This window comes from Plecotus auritus (genome assembly GCF_963455305.1).
Source record: "Plecotus auritus genome assembly, chromosome: 2".
NCBI classification, from domain to species: Eukaryota; Metazoa; Chordata; class Mammalia; order Chiroptera; family Vespertilionidae; genus Plecotus; species Plecotus auritus.
The window spans coordinates 26,766,849-26,781,909 of NC_137771.1; the positions used below are offsets into that span (position 1 = coordinate 26,766,849).

At 46.9% G+C, this 15,061-nt stretch overlaps 1 protein-coding gene across 7 annotated transcripts; it reads left to right on the forward strand.

The window, feature by feature from the left end:
* The first annotated feature begins 526 nt into the window (after positions 1-526).
* Positions 527-15,061, forward strand: PPIE (peptidylprolyl isomerase E). 7 transcript variants are annotated; one of them, XM_080654434.1, is made up of 10 exons: positions 527-609; positions 1,613-1,711; positions 3,017-3,060; positions 3,549-3,575; positions 5,111-5,192; positions 5,927-6,027; positions 8,482-8,605; positions 12,877-13,062; positions 13,888-14,030; positions 14,229-15,061. In XM_080654434.1, the coding sequence occupies exons 1-10, from the start codon at positions 579-581 to the stop codon at positions 14,295-14,297; spliced, it is 906 nt and encodes a 301-aa protein (XP_080510560.1). In that variant the 5' UTR covers positions 527-578; the 3' UTR covers positions 14,298-15,061. The 7 variants fall into 7 exon arrangements, with proteins under 7 accessions (XP_080510560.1, XP_080510561.1, XP_080510562.1 ...); XM_080654435.1 differs by having other exon boundaries at positions 545-609; positions 14,235-15,061; XM_080654436.1 differs by having other exon boundaries at positions 547-601; positions 3,549-3,672.

Sequence of the window (15,061 nt, forward strand, 5' to 3'; positions counted from 1 at the left end):
AATTCAAATTCTAAGCCAAGCTACAAGCAGAACTTCCCTTTTTATTAAAGAGCCAGCTCTACGTGCGCTTAGTGGGTATCTAGCTCTGGCCTTGAAAACAACACAGTTCTATCCAATTAAAAATGCACCTGGCATGGCATTGGGAGTATGGGCCCATCTAGTCTCTGGCCTACAACGTCAGACAGCTAAGTTTATCGTCCTCATTATTCAAGCAGGCTAAAGCGGGCTAGAAAGTAATTTCTTTTAGAATAAGAGGCTAAAACAATAGAGATTTTCAAACAGTAGTTTTACAAAATATGGGTTAGCCTTCTCAGTTTATTATTTGAGGACCCGGACGGATTGGGCCCAGGATTGTTTCCAGCAGCACTGAGCACCCGGCGGCCCGGACCACGCAGCTTCTCCCACCCGGGTGCACCTGCCATGCGCCAGACCTTCCCTAGGAGCCGGAGGCAGCACTGGCGCCCCGGGGTGGGCGGGGCCTGCGAGCGCCGAGACGCGGGGCGGGGCCGAGCGGAGGGGCGGGGCCTGGGAAGGGGCGGGCCGGGCGCCGGCTTCCGGAGGGAGAGCGCGGGAGCAAGATGGCCACTACCAAGCGTGTGCTGTACGTGGGTGAGCAGGCGCGGGCACCAGGCAGGGTCTGGGCGTGGGACCAGACGTGGAGGACGGCGAGTAGCTGTCTAGAAGGGATCTATGGCGGTACTGCTTTGCTTCAGGTGTTAGCCCGAGACGTAAAGATCTTTCTGGTTCCCTTCCAAGCCCGCTAACCTCTAACAGGTACCCCTTTACCTCCTGGATCCGGAGGATTGGTAGAGGAATATTATGGGCTTCCAGATCCTTGCGCCCATTTATTTTACCAACTTTCGCTTGCAACTGGGGCTCAACCCAGGCCCCAAAGGAAGGATCCTCAGACTAGCCAGGTAGAAGTGAGAATCACTTCAGTAGCACAGTTTGGTGGGGACAGACATCGATGACATGGGTCTGGGTGCGGGGAGAAATGATCCCTCCGTCTGGAGAAGTGAGAGCAAACTTTCAAGATGCTGTGATGCTGGAGCTGATGATCCAGTTTTAGCCAGGTAGTCAAAATAGGGGCAAGTGTATTTACTGAAAGGGAGCAGCAAGAGCAAAAGCCCAGAAGTGTGAAATAGCCTTACACTTATGAGCAAGTGGGTCATTTTAGGGAACCCAGAGAATTGGGGAAGCAGAGGGGGAACAGCTGAAGAGGTGGGGAGGGCTCCAGTTATGAAAAGCCTCCAAAAGAGTTTATACTTTATCCTGAGGACAGTAGGAAGCCTTTGAAGGAGTTTAAGCAGGGAAGTGATGGGTTAAAATCTGCACATTCCCAGGATCCATCCAGTTGACTCTGTGGAGGGGAGGAAAATCAATTAAGAAGCTATTGCAATAATTCTGGGACTCGATGAGGGTCTGCAAGAAGGGTGGAGAGAGCAGTGTAACTTATAAGTGTGGGTGAAGGAGCAGTTGAGGGGAGTACTTACGTACCCAAAGGACTGGATGGAAGGACCTCTCCCCTTAGCTATTGGATGCTAACTGGGCTGCAGGGACTTCTCAAGAGAATAAAGTTCAGTGGCTCAGAAGGCCCTTGGCTTCTTTGCAGGTGGACTTGCAGAGGAGGTAGATGACAAAGTTCTTCATGCTGCTTTTATTCCTTTTGGAGATATCACAGATATTCAGATTCCTCTGGATTATGAAACAGGTGAGTCATTTTAGTGTCTCTTACGGTCAGAATCCTACTGAGAAAATAACTTAAACATTTTTGTAAGTCCTATCACAGTATATGATATGGTTGGTATGTAGGAAAGTTCTGGAGGGTGCCTCAGTAGGGTAGCATGACAGTGATCTTGATGCAGAAGGAATGTTCTGAGGCTTGTGGTTGTGAACTGTAACTTAACTCTGCAGAGTCCCATCTATTGGATTTGAGAAAAAACTATTTTCAGTAGCCCAGTAGGAAGATAGATTTTGAGCTATGTGGGCTCAAAGTGGACCTGAATGTTGTTTCAAACTATCTACTGGGGACCCCACCACAGCTGTCCCATCTTGGCAGCTGTGCTATAAACAGGGCAGCAGGAAAGCCTGCCCTAACAATGGGGGCTTGGCCTCTGTGCACCTGGGTAAGTTTTCCTTTAGTAGGTATCGCAGTTACAGTTCAGTTTTCTATTTTACCTTTGTTGTCATTTCTAAGATTGGCGTTTTAGGCCCAGCTCTATCATCGCCCCTGCATGGTTGTTAAGCAGGGTCTTTAAATCTTCTGAGCATGGGATCTTTATCTGTAAAAAACAATAAGGCTTTATTCATTCTCTAAAGTTAGTTGGTCAATTAAATTAACCCTGCTATGCTTGGCCTTTCTAGATAGATCAGCATTTTCCTGAGGATAAAGAATGAGTATCCTTATCCAGGTTCATGCTTTATGTATAGTTGATGCTCAAAATGTATACTTGGCCCTAACTGGTTTGGCTCAGTGGATAGAGCGCCGGCCTGTGGACTGGAAGGTCCCAGGTTCGATTCTGGTCAAGGGCATGTACCTTGGTTGCAGGCATATCCCCAGTAGGAGATATGCAGGAGGCAGCTGATCTATGTTTCTCTCTCATCGATGTTTCTGACTCTCTGTCCCTCTTTCTTCCTCTCTGTAAAAATCAATAACATTTATTTTTTTAAAAATGTGTATTTGGAATGAATAGTTTAAATGGCTTCATTTTTCTAGTTGCCTTGCATGCAAAGGTTAAGGTTTTAATTTGTCTTTGGTAGAAATATTGGAATACTTATTGTAAAGATTAAAAGTATAGTTCATTATTGAGTTATGTTCACTAAAAAATAACTTGTAATATAGCTTGAAATGTTTAAACTAGGAAAAATTAAAGAATGAGATTTCTTCTTCTGAAATAGGGGTTGGGTAGAATTTCTAATGTGTGGATATGGCTTGTAACTGGCTTCACTTTCCTTGTGATCATCTTCCTCTTGCCCTTAAGGGTAATTACTTGTTTTTGTTTTCCCTTTTTTTCAGAAAAGCACCGAGGATTTGCTTTCGTTGAATTTGAGTTGGCAGAGGTGAGAAAATTCCGTTAACCTATGTTTCATCTTGGGCACGTGTTAGTGTTATTACTGATTACAAAGGAAGCTGTGGTCCATTTGGTTAGGTTTCTGGGCCTCATGCTGATGCTTCCAGAGGACAGGCAGAGCTGTCTGAAGAAACTTCCCTCACTTAATCAAATTGTAGACTGCGGTTAACACTGCAGACGAGCCAGGTGCCCCCTCTTGCTCTGCAGAGCTCCTGCGGGCTAGCCCCGCTCATTGAGCCTCCTCGCCTGGCAGCAATGGTGGTTATTTCTTATGCCTTCCACTAGATGGCAAATGGCCGCACCACCAGCTCTGAAGCCAGCCAGGAAGCGCTCTTTGACAGACACACATGCAACCTAGGCAGGAACTATAGGGGTGACTTTTTCCTGTTGTGATTTTTTGTGGGGGTTATTTTTGCTACTGAGTTTATGTTTAGACACCACAAGAAGCTAAACTCGTACTTTGTCTTTTGTTGGCAGGATGCTGCAGCAGCCATCGACAACATGGTATAGCCGGGAATCTCCGTTCTTACTGAAGTTGGTTTTGGTGGCACAGAGGGCTCCTTGTTCATATATTGGTTTGCTGAACCTCCAAAGTGACAAGGTTGCATGGGGAAGTAAAAACTGTCATCACATGAAAATATTCACTGTGAATTAATCACTTATAAGATTAATCCTCACTCAAATATCTGTCCCCATTAACAATAATATAAATACTAATCATCCTTATTGGCCAATCCCTCACTGACTACCCCATGTCCAGGGTAATAAATTGCAAACACTATGCAATCTGATTGCACAGTGAAGTTGCATATTTTGCAAAAGAGGCAGGATTCCATGAAGCGTTAGACCAGTTAACATGATCAGAGAAATTCAGTAAGGATAATGACAGGGTGTGCTACTGATGCAAGTGATTTGAATGTCCTGGAGAGGTCCTTGGGGAAAATGATGAAGTTCTGGAGTTTTTGTGCCCTCTTTGAGATCCCTGTGCTTTTAATGCAGTGGTTCTCAACCTTTCTAATGCCGCGACCCTTTAATACAGTTCCTCACGTTGTGGTGACCCCCAACCGTAAAATTATTTTCGTTGCTACTTCATAACTGTAATTTTGCTACTGTTAATGAATCGTAATGTAAATATCTGTGTTTTCCGATGGTCTTAGGCTCTACAGCAGCGGTTCTCAACCTGTGGGTCTCAACCATCAGAAAACAGATATTTACATTACGATTCATAACAGTAGCAAAATTACATTTATGAAGTAGCAACGAAAATAATTTTACGGTTGGGGGTCACCACAGCAGGAACTGTATTAAAGGGTCGCGGCATTAGAAAGGTTGAGAACCACTGTTTTAATGTCAAATATGCAGTGCAAAGGTGTCCTATTATCCTGTGGTTTAGAATTTTGTTGGAAAATATACTGCAAATTAATCAGCACCCGCTGCATATGTGTTCTGCAAATCCGTGCATAGTTAAACCTGAATTTGAAGTATAAGAAATTTATTTTCATTTTTAGTTTCATCACAGTAAAGTCCGAGTCAGACCTTTTTTTCTTTACTTTTTATGATAAAATTTTTCTTCACTGCTTTAAATGGATTCATATTAAGTGTCCTTTCCTGGTACCAATTATCTTTGGATAGTAAGATTCTCCTCTATTCTTGGTCTCTGTTACCCGTTCGCCGAACATATTCCTCAATTATCAGAGAGAGATCATTTCTCACCATTTCAAAGCTGAACTTGACTTTTGAAGGTGAACTCAGGTACTTGGAAACCACATTTACCCTCAAAACTCTGAACCCGGAGTTACTATTGGTAGCACAGTTCTTTGCTGGCGTTGAAAGGAAGGAGGTGTGTGACGGCTCCAGGGAGACATCTCCCTGCACCCCAAGGGCTGCTTTGCGGTGGGTGCGGAGCTTGCTGTTAGGAGCTCAGGGATTCAGGGAGAACAAATTGGAGCATGCCTCTAGTATCTGAAGTACATGGAAAGCCTGTCTGATTCTCTTTTACCCTAGCAGAGTTTAAGCAGCTGAATTTTCCATCTTTTCAGAATGAATCTGAGCTCTTTGGACGGACAATTCGTGTCAATTTGGCCAAACCAATGAGGATTAAGGAAGGCTCTTCCAGACCAGGTGAGTGGGGCCACCACAGGTTCCCCATCATGTCCTCCAGTGTGGCCTTAGTTGCATTTTTATCCCTATTACCTGGAAGTGGGTGTTGAGTGCCACTCCTGGTTAACAGGAGTAGACAAAGGGCACGCGCCACCTTTGTGGGGAATAAAATGAGTTTGAGCTTCTCAGGGTAATTGTTTCCATTATGGAGAAACCCTGCCTGCTCCCTTATCTTTCCCAGTTTTCTCGTTCCTGGGGAGTACCACCAAGGGCAGAACTAGCAAGACTACACTTTTCCCTTTGACGTGGCTTTGTCCCTTTAGCCCTGCTGAGCGCTGGACCTCAGGGCTGACAATCCCAGTGAGAACTGGCCTTACCTTGGGAGTCCCCCAGGCGGAATCTGTGGCTGAGAGGGCCACAGAGTATGTTCCACTTTGCTGACAAAAGCAGCTACTTAGCAGTGAGCTCATAGCTGGGATCTCTTTTGTTGTTGTTGTTATTGTTAACTTCTCCCGAAGATATTTTCCATTGATTTTAGAGTGGAAGGGAGGGGGAGAGACAGAGGAACATCAGTGTGAGAGAGGCACGTTGGTTGGTTACCTCCTGCATGTGCCCCAATCAGGGCCGGGAATCAAGCCCTTGATCGGAATCAAACCTGGGACCGTTCGGTCTGTGAGCTGACCTTCTAGCCACTGAGCCAAACCGGCTGGGACAAGCTTGACTCTCTTGACATTTGTTTGATTCTTTCCCTTTAGTTTGGTCAGATGATGATTGGTTGAAGAAGTTCTCTGGGAAGACTCTGGAAGAGAATAAAGAGGAAGAGGGGTCAGAGCCCCCCAAAGCAGAAGCTCAGGAGGTGAGAGGAAGGCGTACTTCTGGAGGAGAGGCTGGTGCTTCCACAGGAGACTTCTCTTAAAGTTTTATGGAAACTTGAAAATATATATACACAAGTAGAGAGGATGAAAAGGGACCTCTAGTACTTTGGTGAAGGCGCTATTGAGGGAACTAACGAGAGAGGCTTTAAGCCTCTCATCCTTGTGCTCTGGGCAATGAACTTGTCAGCTTCTTAGCTCAGTTTAGGTACTGGTTTGTGATTGGCAGCTGATGAGGAGGAGCACCTCCCCCCTCGCCATGAGGAAGAGTAGTGAGTGCTCCTCCTGGTCCTCCCTCCTCCTTCAACAGGTCCACGGTATTCCTGGTCCTGTCCCGACACAGGAGAGTGAGGACAGGGTAGTGGTACCATCCCTGCAGCCTCTACACAGGTCTGAGGCTCTCGCTCCCTCAGAGACCCGCCTAGGCACTTGCTCCTGGTTCTCAGCATACCTCTCTCTGAGCATTGCTTCTCAGGCCTTTCCCTCCCTCGTGAATGTTGCTTCTTTCTTGGCTCATGGCATTGCTCTCTTCTTTTGATCAAAATAGTGGCAGCCAGTCTGATTTTCGCAGCCTCTCCTGTGCTTCTGACTCCATTTCTAGTGTTGAGCTTTAGACATTGTGCTGCAAAGCTTCAAATTGCCGGAAACGGGTGCTCTCCCTTCTCTATCCTGTTCTTCCTGTATTCTCAAGCTTGTTACCGTGCCACCATCCATCCACACGTTGACCCAAGCCAGAAATTTGGATACAAAGCAGATCATATGAATGGCCCTCGCAGCCAGTGCAATAACCCTAGATCAGTGGTTGGCAAACTCATTAGTCAACAGAGCCAAATATCAACAGTACAACGATTGAAATTTCTTTTGAGAGCCAAATTTTTTAAACTTAAACTTCTTCTAATGCCACTTCTTCAAAATAGACTTACCCAGGCCGTGGTATTTTGTGGAAGAGCCACACTCAAGGGGCCAAAGTGCCGCATGTGGCTCGCGAGCCGCAGTTTGCTGACCACGGCCCTAGATCTTCTATACGCCTCTTTAAAAAAGAGACAACATATCATCACATTCTGCTAGTTTTTCTCTTAAGTCTTCCTTGAATCCCCCTCCCTGATTGTTCCATCGTCCTGATTTAGTCTCATCTCCTTTGGATAATTACAGTAGCTCCCTAGCTAGTCTTCTGGCTAGAATCTTGCTCTCCCCCAGTCTTTCCTAAAGACGGCTAGACTGATCTTTTTAAAGCACAAGGCCAATCATGTGACTCGCCTACTGATAACTTTTCTGACTCCCCATCACCTGTCCTGTAAGATAAGATCAAGAGGGACTCTCAGTTCTTGACCCTGCCCCCTCCCCTCTCCACATTGCAGCCCCCACTTGGTAAAACCGGGCTTCGTATTTCCCTCTGTCTCTGCTTTTGTACAGGCTACTCAAGTGCTTGTTGCCTTTCTCTTTCTAAACAGCAAACTGTGAGGATAGGGGCCTTGTATTATGCATCTTGGTAATAAAAATATCAGGTGGGGTGATGTGATTAAGAGCAAGGACTGGGTGTGTTGTGTGCGTGTTTAGGTTTGAATTCCAGCTTTACTGCTTACCACCTCTGTGATCTTGGGCAAGTGGCTGAACTTCAGTGTGCCTCGGTTTCCCATCTATAAAATGGGGATAGTAGTGGTCCTGACCTAGGGTGGTTCTGAGGATAAAATGAGCTAATATACGTAAGACGTTTAGAATAGTATTCTGTGCATGGCAAGTGCTATGTGAGTATTTGCCACCACTGCTGTTGTTAGCAGCAAATGATAGAAATAGTATCTTCAGTACATTTGTTAAACTGAACCACGGACACGTTATGAATCTTTGACTTTTCTCTTTGGAACAAATATGATGGCTATATTAAATGTCTCCTTGTCCTCTGCTTAGCTTTGTCTACTTGGGGATAAGGCAAGGCCCCCTCCACCTCTTCCATTGTCTCTGAGCACTTAGGCCCAAGCCAGAGGGCTGCCCTCCTTACTTCCATGGTAGCCAGCCTTTGGATGCACATAACTAAGCATAGAAGGAAGGGATGGTGCTACATAAAAGGGTCCATTGAACTGGAGTAAGGTGAGTGGGCTTGAGCTGGTGTTTGAAGGTGTTGAGAGTCGTGTTGGGCCAGAACAGTGTTATTCCGTGACTGCAGGGAGGGTGAAGTGAGCCTCTGTGACTGAGGCCCAGTGTGATGAGATAACGTGCCTGTGGGCTGGAGTTAGACAATGCTGAGGTCTCCTATACTGATGTCCAACTCCGTGCTGGCCATGGCCTCTGCCTCCTGCAGCCCCCGCGTAGCCCAGGCCTCCCCTGTCGGCACCTCACTCCAGCCTGCTCCCTGCATTTGGGTTCTGGGTGTGTATGCAGAAGACTACTCGCTGCCCTGCTCAGGGAGTTCTCTCTAACCTAGTGATTTCTTCTTCACCCAGGGAGAGCCCACTGCCAAAAAGGCTCGGTCAAACCCTCAGGTGTACATGGACATCAAGATTGGGAACAAGCCAGCCGGCCGCATCCAGATACTCCTGCGCTCAGACGTCGTTCCCATGACAGCAGGTGAGCAGGCTCCAGTCGGGACTGTAGGAAGCTGCTGGCTGGGCAGTGAGCCTTCCCAAGGTTCTCCGGGGCCTCAGTTCTGGTGCCCTTGACATTGTTTCTGACCTGAGTAGTGGATCCGGAAATCTAGTAACAGATAGTGTGAGCAAGCGTTTTGAGGCTTTACGAGTGCTGGTTTACTATTTTTTAATACTTTAAAAAAATATGTATTAGTAAACATAGCCCTGGCCAGCTTGCTCCGTTGGTTGGAGCATCATCCCATACGCCAAAAGGGGGTGGGTTCGAAGCCCAGTTAGGGCACATATGGGAGGCAGCCTATCGATGTTTCTCACATCCAGGTGTGTTGTTTTTTCTCTCTCTCCTCCTTTGCTCTCTCTCTAAAAGCAATAAAAACATATTTAAAATGAAAACAAAATAAACTCATCTTTCCTATCTCTTTGTCTTCCTTACATAGTTACCATAATTTTGGTTAGGTCTTGGGTTATTTTAACTATGTAAGTAAGTAAGCATCAAGCTGTGTAACTTCTTTTATACATAGCGTTTTGTTTTTCCCGGAATTCATAATTATCTTGCTTTCTCATTTGCTTAGTCTTCTATGCATTTCTTCCTGATTCTGTCCCAGATTTTCCTGCCTTTATAAGTCTCTCATCATGTTCAAACACATCAGGTGTTCTGTCAGTTTCGCTTTCTCGTAGCAGCTCCACCTTGAGCCTTGTGGCTGCTCTAGCCTGGACCGGCTGCTTTCCAGGCCTCCTCTCAGCAGCTGTCGTGGGATCTCCTGTTTCATCTCATGTTGCCACCTCTGTTGTCTTCTTTTGTGGTTACTCCCTCGTCTCAGTAGAGGACATGCTTTTGTAGCTTCTGCAGAAAAGTACTTGGGAGGTAACTTCTTGGAGGCTGATGTCTGAAAAAATGTGCCTTCCCACTTGATTGGTAAGTAGGGTGTAGGATTCTCGAGAAGGCTGATGCCATTCTGATGCCTGGTCCTTTGTACAAAACCTCTCTTTTTCTTTTTTCTATCTACAGCTATGCTGTTCAATATGGAGGCCGCTAGACACATGTGACCATTTAAATTAAAATACACTAGCCAAGTGCTGAATAACTGTTAGATAATGCTGGTTTAGCGCCTTGGAGGGTCAGTTTATCCTGTATTCAGAAACAATGTGCTTTTGGATTTATTTCCTTTTATTCGTCATGCTGACTTTTTGGTGGGTCCTACTGTATTAGTTTTCTTTTGCTGCTGCAACAACTCAGCCCAGACTTAGCAGCTTACTAGAACACCAAAGTACTGGCTTACAGAAGCCCGGCGTGGGTCTCACTGGGCTAGACTAATGGTGGCAGCCAGGTTGCTGCCTTCCTTACTGAAGTCTCTAGGGGAGGAGCTGTTCCCAGGGACATCAGGTTGTTGGCAGAATTTAGTGTCCTGCATCTGTAGGACGGAGGTGCCCGTTTTCCAGCTGGCCGTCCGCTGGGGCTGTTCCCGGCTTCTAGAGGCTGGCGGCCCCTTCCTCCGCCTTCAGAGCCAGCAGTGGTGGATCGGTCTCACGTTGAGCTTTTGGTGTTTCTCTCTTTCTTCGGACTTCAGCGGGGAAAGCTTCGGTTACAGGCTCATGAGTTAGTAGGCCCACCAGGCTACTCTCCCAGTCTCAAGGTCCATAACCGTAGTCCCATCTGCAGAGTGCCTCTGCCCTAGCGTATCTCCGGTTCCAGCGACTGGGGCACGGACATCCTTGGGGAGAATGGTTCTGCATCCCACACTTATCAGCCAGGACAGTCTGTTTTATCCTTTGGTTTGGGAGTATTTCCTTGAATTATTTTCTTTGCTTTTGTCCCCTCTGGTTTCTCTCATTTCTCTCTGTAACATTTCTAAATGTTCTTTTTTTATAGCACCCCGTGATTATGTCATGCATGTCATAAGTTTCGGGTTTACAATTCTATAATACATCTGTGTGCTCACCACCCCAAGTCAAGTCTCCTTCCATCACCATTTATATGCCCCCCTTTATGCTGTTCATCCTCCCCCGACCCCTCTTACCCTCTGGTAACCCTGTACTGTTATCTGTGTCTGTGAGTTTGTTTGTTTTGTTTTTATGTTTGCTCCTTTTTTATACCCCACATAGGAGTAAAATCTTATGGTTCTTGCCTCTTCTGCCTAACTTATTTCACTTAGCATGATACTTTCAAGATCTATCCATGTTGTCACAAATGGCAATATTTCATCATTTTTTATGGCCACATCTTTAGTCATCTATCAAAAGACACTTAGGTTGTTTCCATGTCTTGGCTATTTAAACAGGCTTTCAACCAGACTTACTGTTTTTACAGCTACTTTTGCCCTCTTATCTGAGCTTTTGGTGTTTGTGCAACATAAACTGAGTTGCTTCTTGGCTTGACCAGCTTAAAATCCAATTTTCTTATCAGTTATGACTCTATCAGTTATGACTCTTCTATTTGTTTTTAAGTTTTCAAAATTTTTTGTTGCTGTTGTCTCCTTTTTTTCTTCACTTTATCCATTTTTAAGTGTATAATTCAGTAGCATTACTTGTATTCACAGTGTATACAACCATCACCAGTATCTATTTTCAATTTTTTTATTACCCCAAACAGAAACTCTATACTCACTAGACAGTAACTCCCCATGCACTTCTCCCCCAGCTCCTGGAAACCTCTAACCTACTTTCTGTCTTTCTGCATTTGCCTACCCGAGATATTTTATATAAATAGCATCATATAATAGTTGTCCTTTATGTCTGGCTTATTCCACTGAGCATAACATTTTCAAATGTCATCTGGGTCATAGCACAGATCAGTACTTCATTCACTTTTATGACCAAACAATATTCCCTCGTGTGGATAGACCACATTCTGTTTATCCATTCATTTGTTGGTGGACACTTGAACACTGCTTTCACTTTCTGGCTATTGAGAATAATGCTGCTGTGAACATCCATAATGACATACATGTTTAAATCCTTGTTTTCACTTCTCTTGGGTATACACCTAAGAGTAGCAATGCTGGGTCATAAGGGAATTTTATGTTTAACTTTTTGAGGAACTTCAAGCTGTCTTCCGTAGCAGCTGCACCATTTACATTTCACCAGCAGTGTATAAGGATTCCATTCCCCCACATCCTCGCCAACATTTGTTACTTTTGTTTATCACAGCCATCCTAGTAGATGTAAAGTGGGGTCTCATTATGGTTTTGTTTTTTGTTTTTAATCCTCACCTGAGGATATTTTTCCATTGATTTTAGAGAGAGTGGAAGAACTAGGGAAAGACAGACATCGATGTGAGAGAAACACATCGATCGGTTGCCTCCTGCACGCACCCTGACCAGGGCCTGGGCCAGGGAGGAGCCTGCAGCCGAGGTATGTGCCCTTGACCGGAATTGAACCCAGGACCCTTCTGTCTGTAGGCTAACTCTATCCACTGAGGCAAACTGGCTAGGGCTCATTATGGTTTTTAAAATACATATTTTTTTATTGATTTCAGAGAAGAGTGGAAAGGGAGAGAGAGATAGAAATACCATTGATAAAAGAGAATCATGGATGGGCTGCTTCCTGCACACCCCCTACTGGGAATTGAGCCTGCAACCTGGGCATGTGCCCTGACTGGGAATCGAACCATGACCTCCTGGTTCATAGGCCAACGTTCAACCACTGAACCACGCCGGCCAGGCCATCTCATTATGGTTTTGATCTACATTTCCCTGATGACTAGAGCATCTTTTCATGTGCTTTATTGGCTATTTGTATATCTTCTTTGGAGAAATGTCTATTCCAGTCTTTTGTTGAGTTGTAGGAATTCGTTATATATACTGAATATTAAGCCCTTATCAGATATGATTTGCAAATATTTTCTCCCATTCTATGAATGTCCTTTTCACTATTAAGAGTGTCCTTTGATGCATATAAGTTTTTAATTTTGATGAGGTCTAATTTATATATTTTTTTCTTTTATCAATGCTTTTGGTGTCGTATTTAAGAAACAATTGCCAAATCCAAAGTCACAAAGATATGCCCCTCTGTTTTCTTCTAAGATCCTGTTTGGTTTTTCTTTTAAAAAATTACTTTACCAACGGTTTAGAGTGGAATGGAGCTAGAATGCATGTACTCCTCCCTCTTTGGTTAGAATCCCCTGTAGTCCTTTGAGATGTCAGTATCACAAAACAGAGTGGGAATTTTTAAAAACAGAGTTTTCAGAGTCTAGTTACAGGGAGGTTTTGTTTGCTTGTTTTTTAACCTGAGCACCTTTTCCTGCCTCAACCCCAGAGAATTTCCGTTGCCTGTGCACCCACGAGAAGGGCTTTGGCTTCAAGGGGAGCAGCTTCCACCGCATCATCCCCCAGTTCATGTGCCAGGGCGGCGATTTCACCAACCACAACGGCACCGGGGGCAAGTCCATCTACGGGAGGAAGTTCGATGATGAGAACTTCATCCTCAAGCACACGGGACCAGGTGGGACCTGATTAGTGGGTGTGATGAGGGGCTGGGCCTGGCAGGATGCCTGTGCGGGACGGGATGTCGCTGTGGCCCTGGCCAGGGGTCGGTGCTGGAGGAGACCCTGCTAGTGAATAGGGGAAAGGGTTTGCCTGGCTAGAGCTAGAGCGGGCTTTCTTTTCGCCACTGTTTCTGGAAAGCAGCTGACACATAGAATACACACAATAAGTACTTGAATATTTAAAACTTCGCAGGCTGGTCTGTTAGGTGTCCGACACCCTGCTCTGCTCTGCAATGCGAGTGGAGTGGGACATGCATGGTCCACCCACAGGGGCACCGTGCAGAGGCCCAGCGGGAAGAGCGGCTTCCTCACCACCACGCACCAGCTGCAGCGCCTCGTGCCACACGCCCTCAGCCCACCAACCTGGGCCTTAGACACACTCAGATGGCCCCTCCTCCGGAGAGCCTTCCATGATAGCGCACCAGCATACGTCACACACACGGTCCCTACGTGGCTGCCTCTGCGTCCGGTGCCTGCACAGGTGTCTGTGGGCCTGGCCTCACTCTGTCATGGCTGTCGGCACAGCTCTCTTTTCGTGACTCTTTCCCACTAGGCTGAGCTCCCCCAGAGCTGGGGCCGTGTCGGTCTGGTGACAAAGTAGACAGGAAGTGTTTGTGGAGTGAATGGAAGGTTAAATCCGTCTGAAGTGATTGAAACCCTGCTCACTGTTTCACTGCCATCAGTTGAGGGGAGGAAAGACATCTCATGGTCTGTCCGTCCCAGCGTCGGCCTGGCTGAGGGAGCCGGGTGGAGGGACTGACTGCTCGTTCCCCCCCGCCCAGGCCTGCTCTCCATGGCCAACTCCGGCCCAAACACCAACGGCTCCCAGTTCTTCCTGACGTGTGACAAGACGGACTGGCTGGATGGCAAGCACGTGGTATTTGGGGAGGTCACGGAAGGCCTGGACGTCTTGCGGCAGATCGAGGTGGGTGCTGCCCAGGCCCTCGGTGCACAGCCCGTGGGACAGCGGAGCGGCGACCTGTGGCCTGGAGGGGGGCCGGCTGCTCCAGAAGGAGGCTGCTCTGCTCAGCCTGGGAGTGGGGGGGGGGGGGATGGGTGTCCCTGAGCCCCTTTCATCTTCACCCTCCCTCCCCCTTTCTTCTCTTCTGTTCCACCTGCAAAGGCGCAGGGCAGCAAGGACGGGAAGCCGAAGGAGAAGGTGATCATCTCTGACTGTGGGGAGTACGTGTGAGAGGCGCCTTCTCTGCACAGCCCCGCGCACCCAGGATCCGGCAGCCCCGGGGACCCAGCCCTTGTTAAACGGGGGTCTGTGCCGGGGCCCTCCTCGGGGTCAGCTTGGAGCAGCTCCTCTGCAGGCGCGGCCTGGCCTTCCTCTGGCTCTTCCCAAGTGAGGCCGCGGGCCGGGATCCCGCACAGGCGCCACCCTCCCCACCGTGGACGGCTGTGTGTGGCTTTCTAGGCCTTTGCTGCCAGGGCCTCTCCTGGGCCCAGCAGTGTGGCCCTGGACGTTTCTTCTGGTAAAATAAACCCGAGTTCCTGTATTGCTGCCTCCAGCTTATCCCTGGGAGACTGTACCTGTGGCTGAGCTGTCACGCTGAGGTAGGCAGGTGAGGAAGTAGGGCATAGTGTTTCCCCCACAGCTTGTCCTTCCTTTCTTGGGTATAGCTCCTGAGATGCCAGCTGATGTATCTTCAAGCCAGATATTCTTGTCAGACCCTTGTCAGGACAAAGTCAGAGACCGTGGAAAAGTTCCCATCTGTTGCCCCTGCTGCTAAACTGAAGCTGGCTAGTCATAGCCAACACGCATACTTACAAGTCTCAATGATTCATTTATTTGTTCAGTTCTACAGAATTTAAAAAATGACATTTATAACTTGACGTGACTTTTTCATGCCAGATACTATGCTTATTTGTCAGGAGACAGGAGGTCAGCACATACCTGAGCCTAATCCAGCCTGCTGCCTATTTTTATGAATAAAGTTTTATTGGAGCACA

Coding starts and splice junctions, on each gene's coding strand:
- PPIE (XM_080654436.1), top strand. CDS start 1,634: ATGACAAAGTTCTTCATGCTGCTTTTATTCCTTTTGGAGATATCACAG. Junction 3,061..3,548: donor TTGAATTTGAGTTGGCAGAG/GTGAGAAAATTC, acceptor TTTTGTTGGCAG/GATGCTGCAGCAGCCATCGA. Junction 13,063..13,887: donor CCTCAAGCACACGGGACCAG/GTGGGACCTGAT, acceptor CCCCCCGCCCAG/GCCTGCTCTCCATGGCCAAC.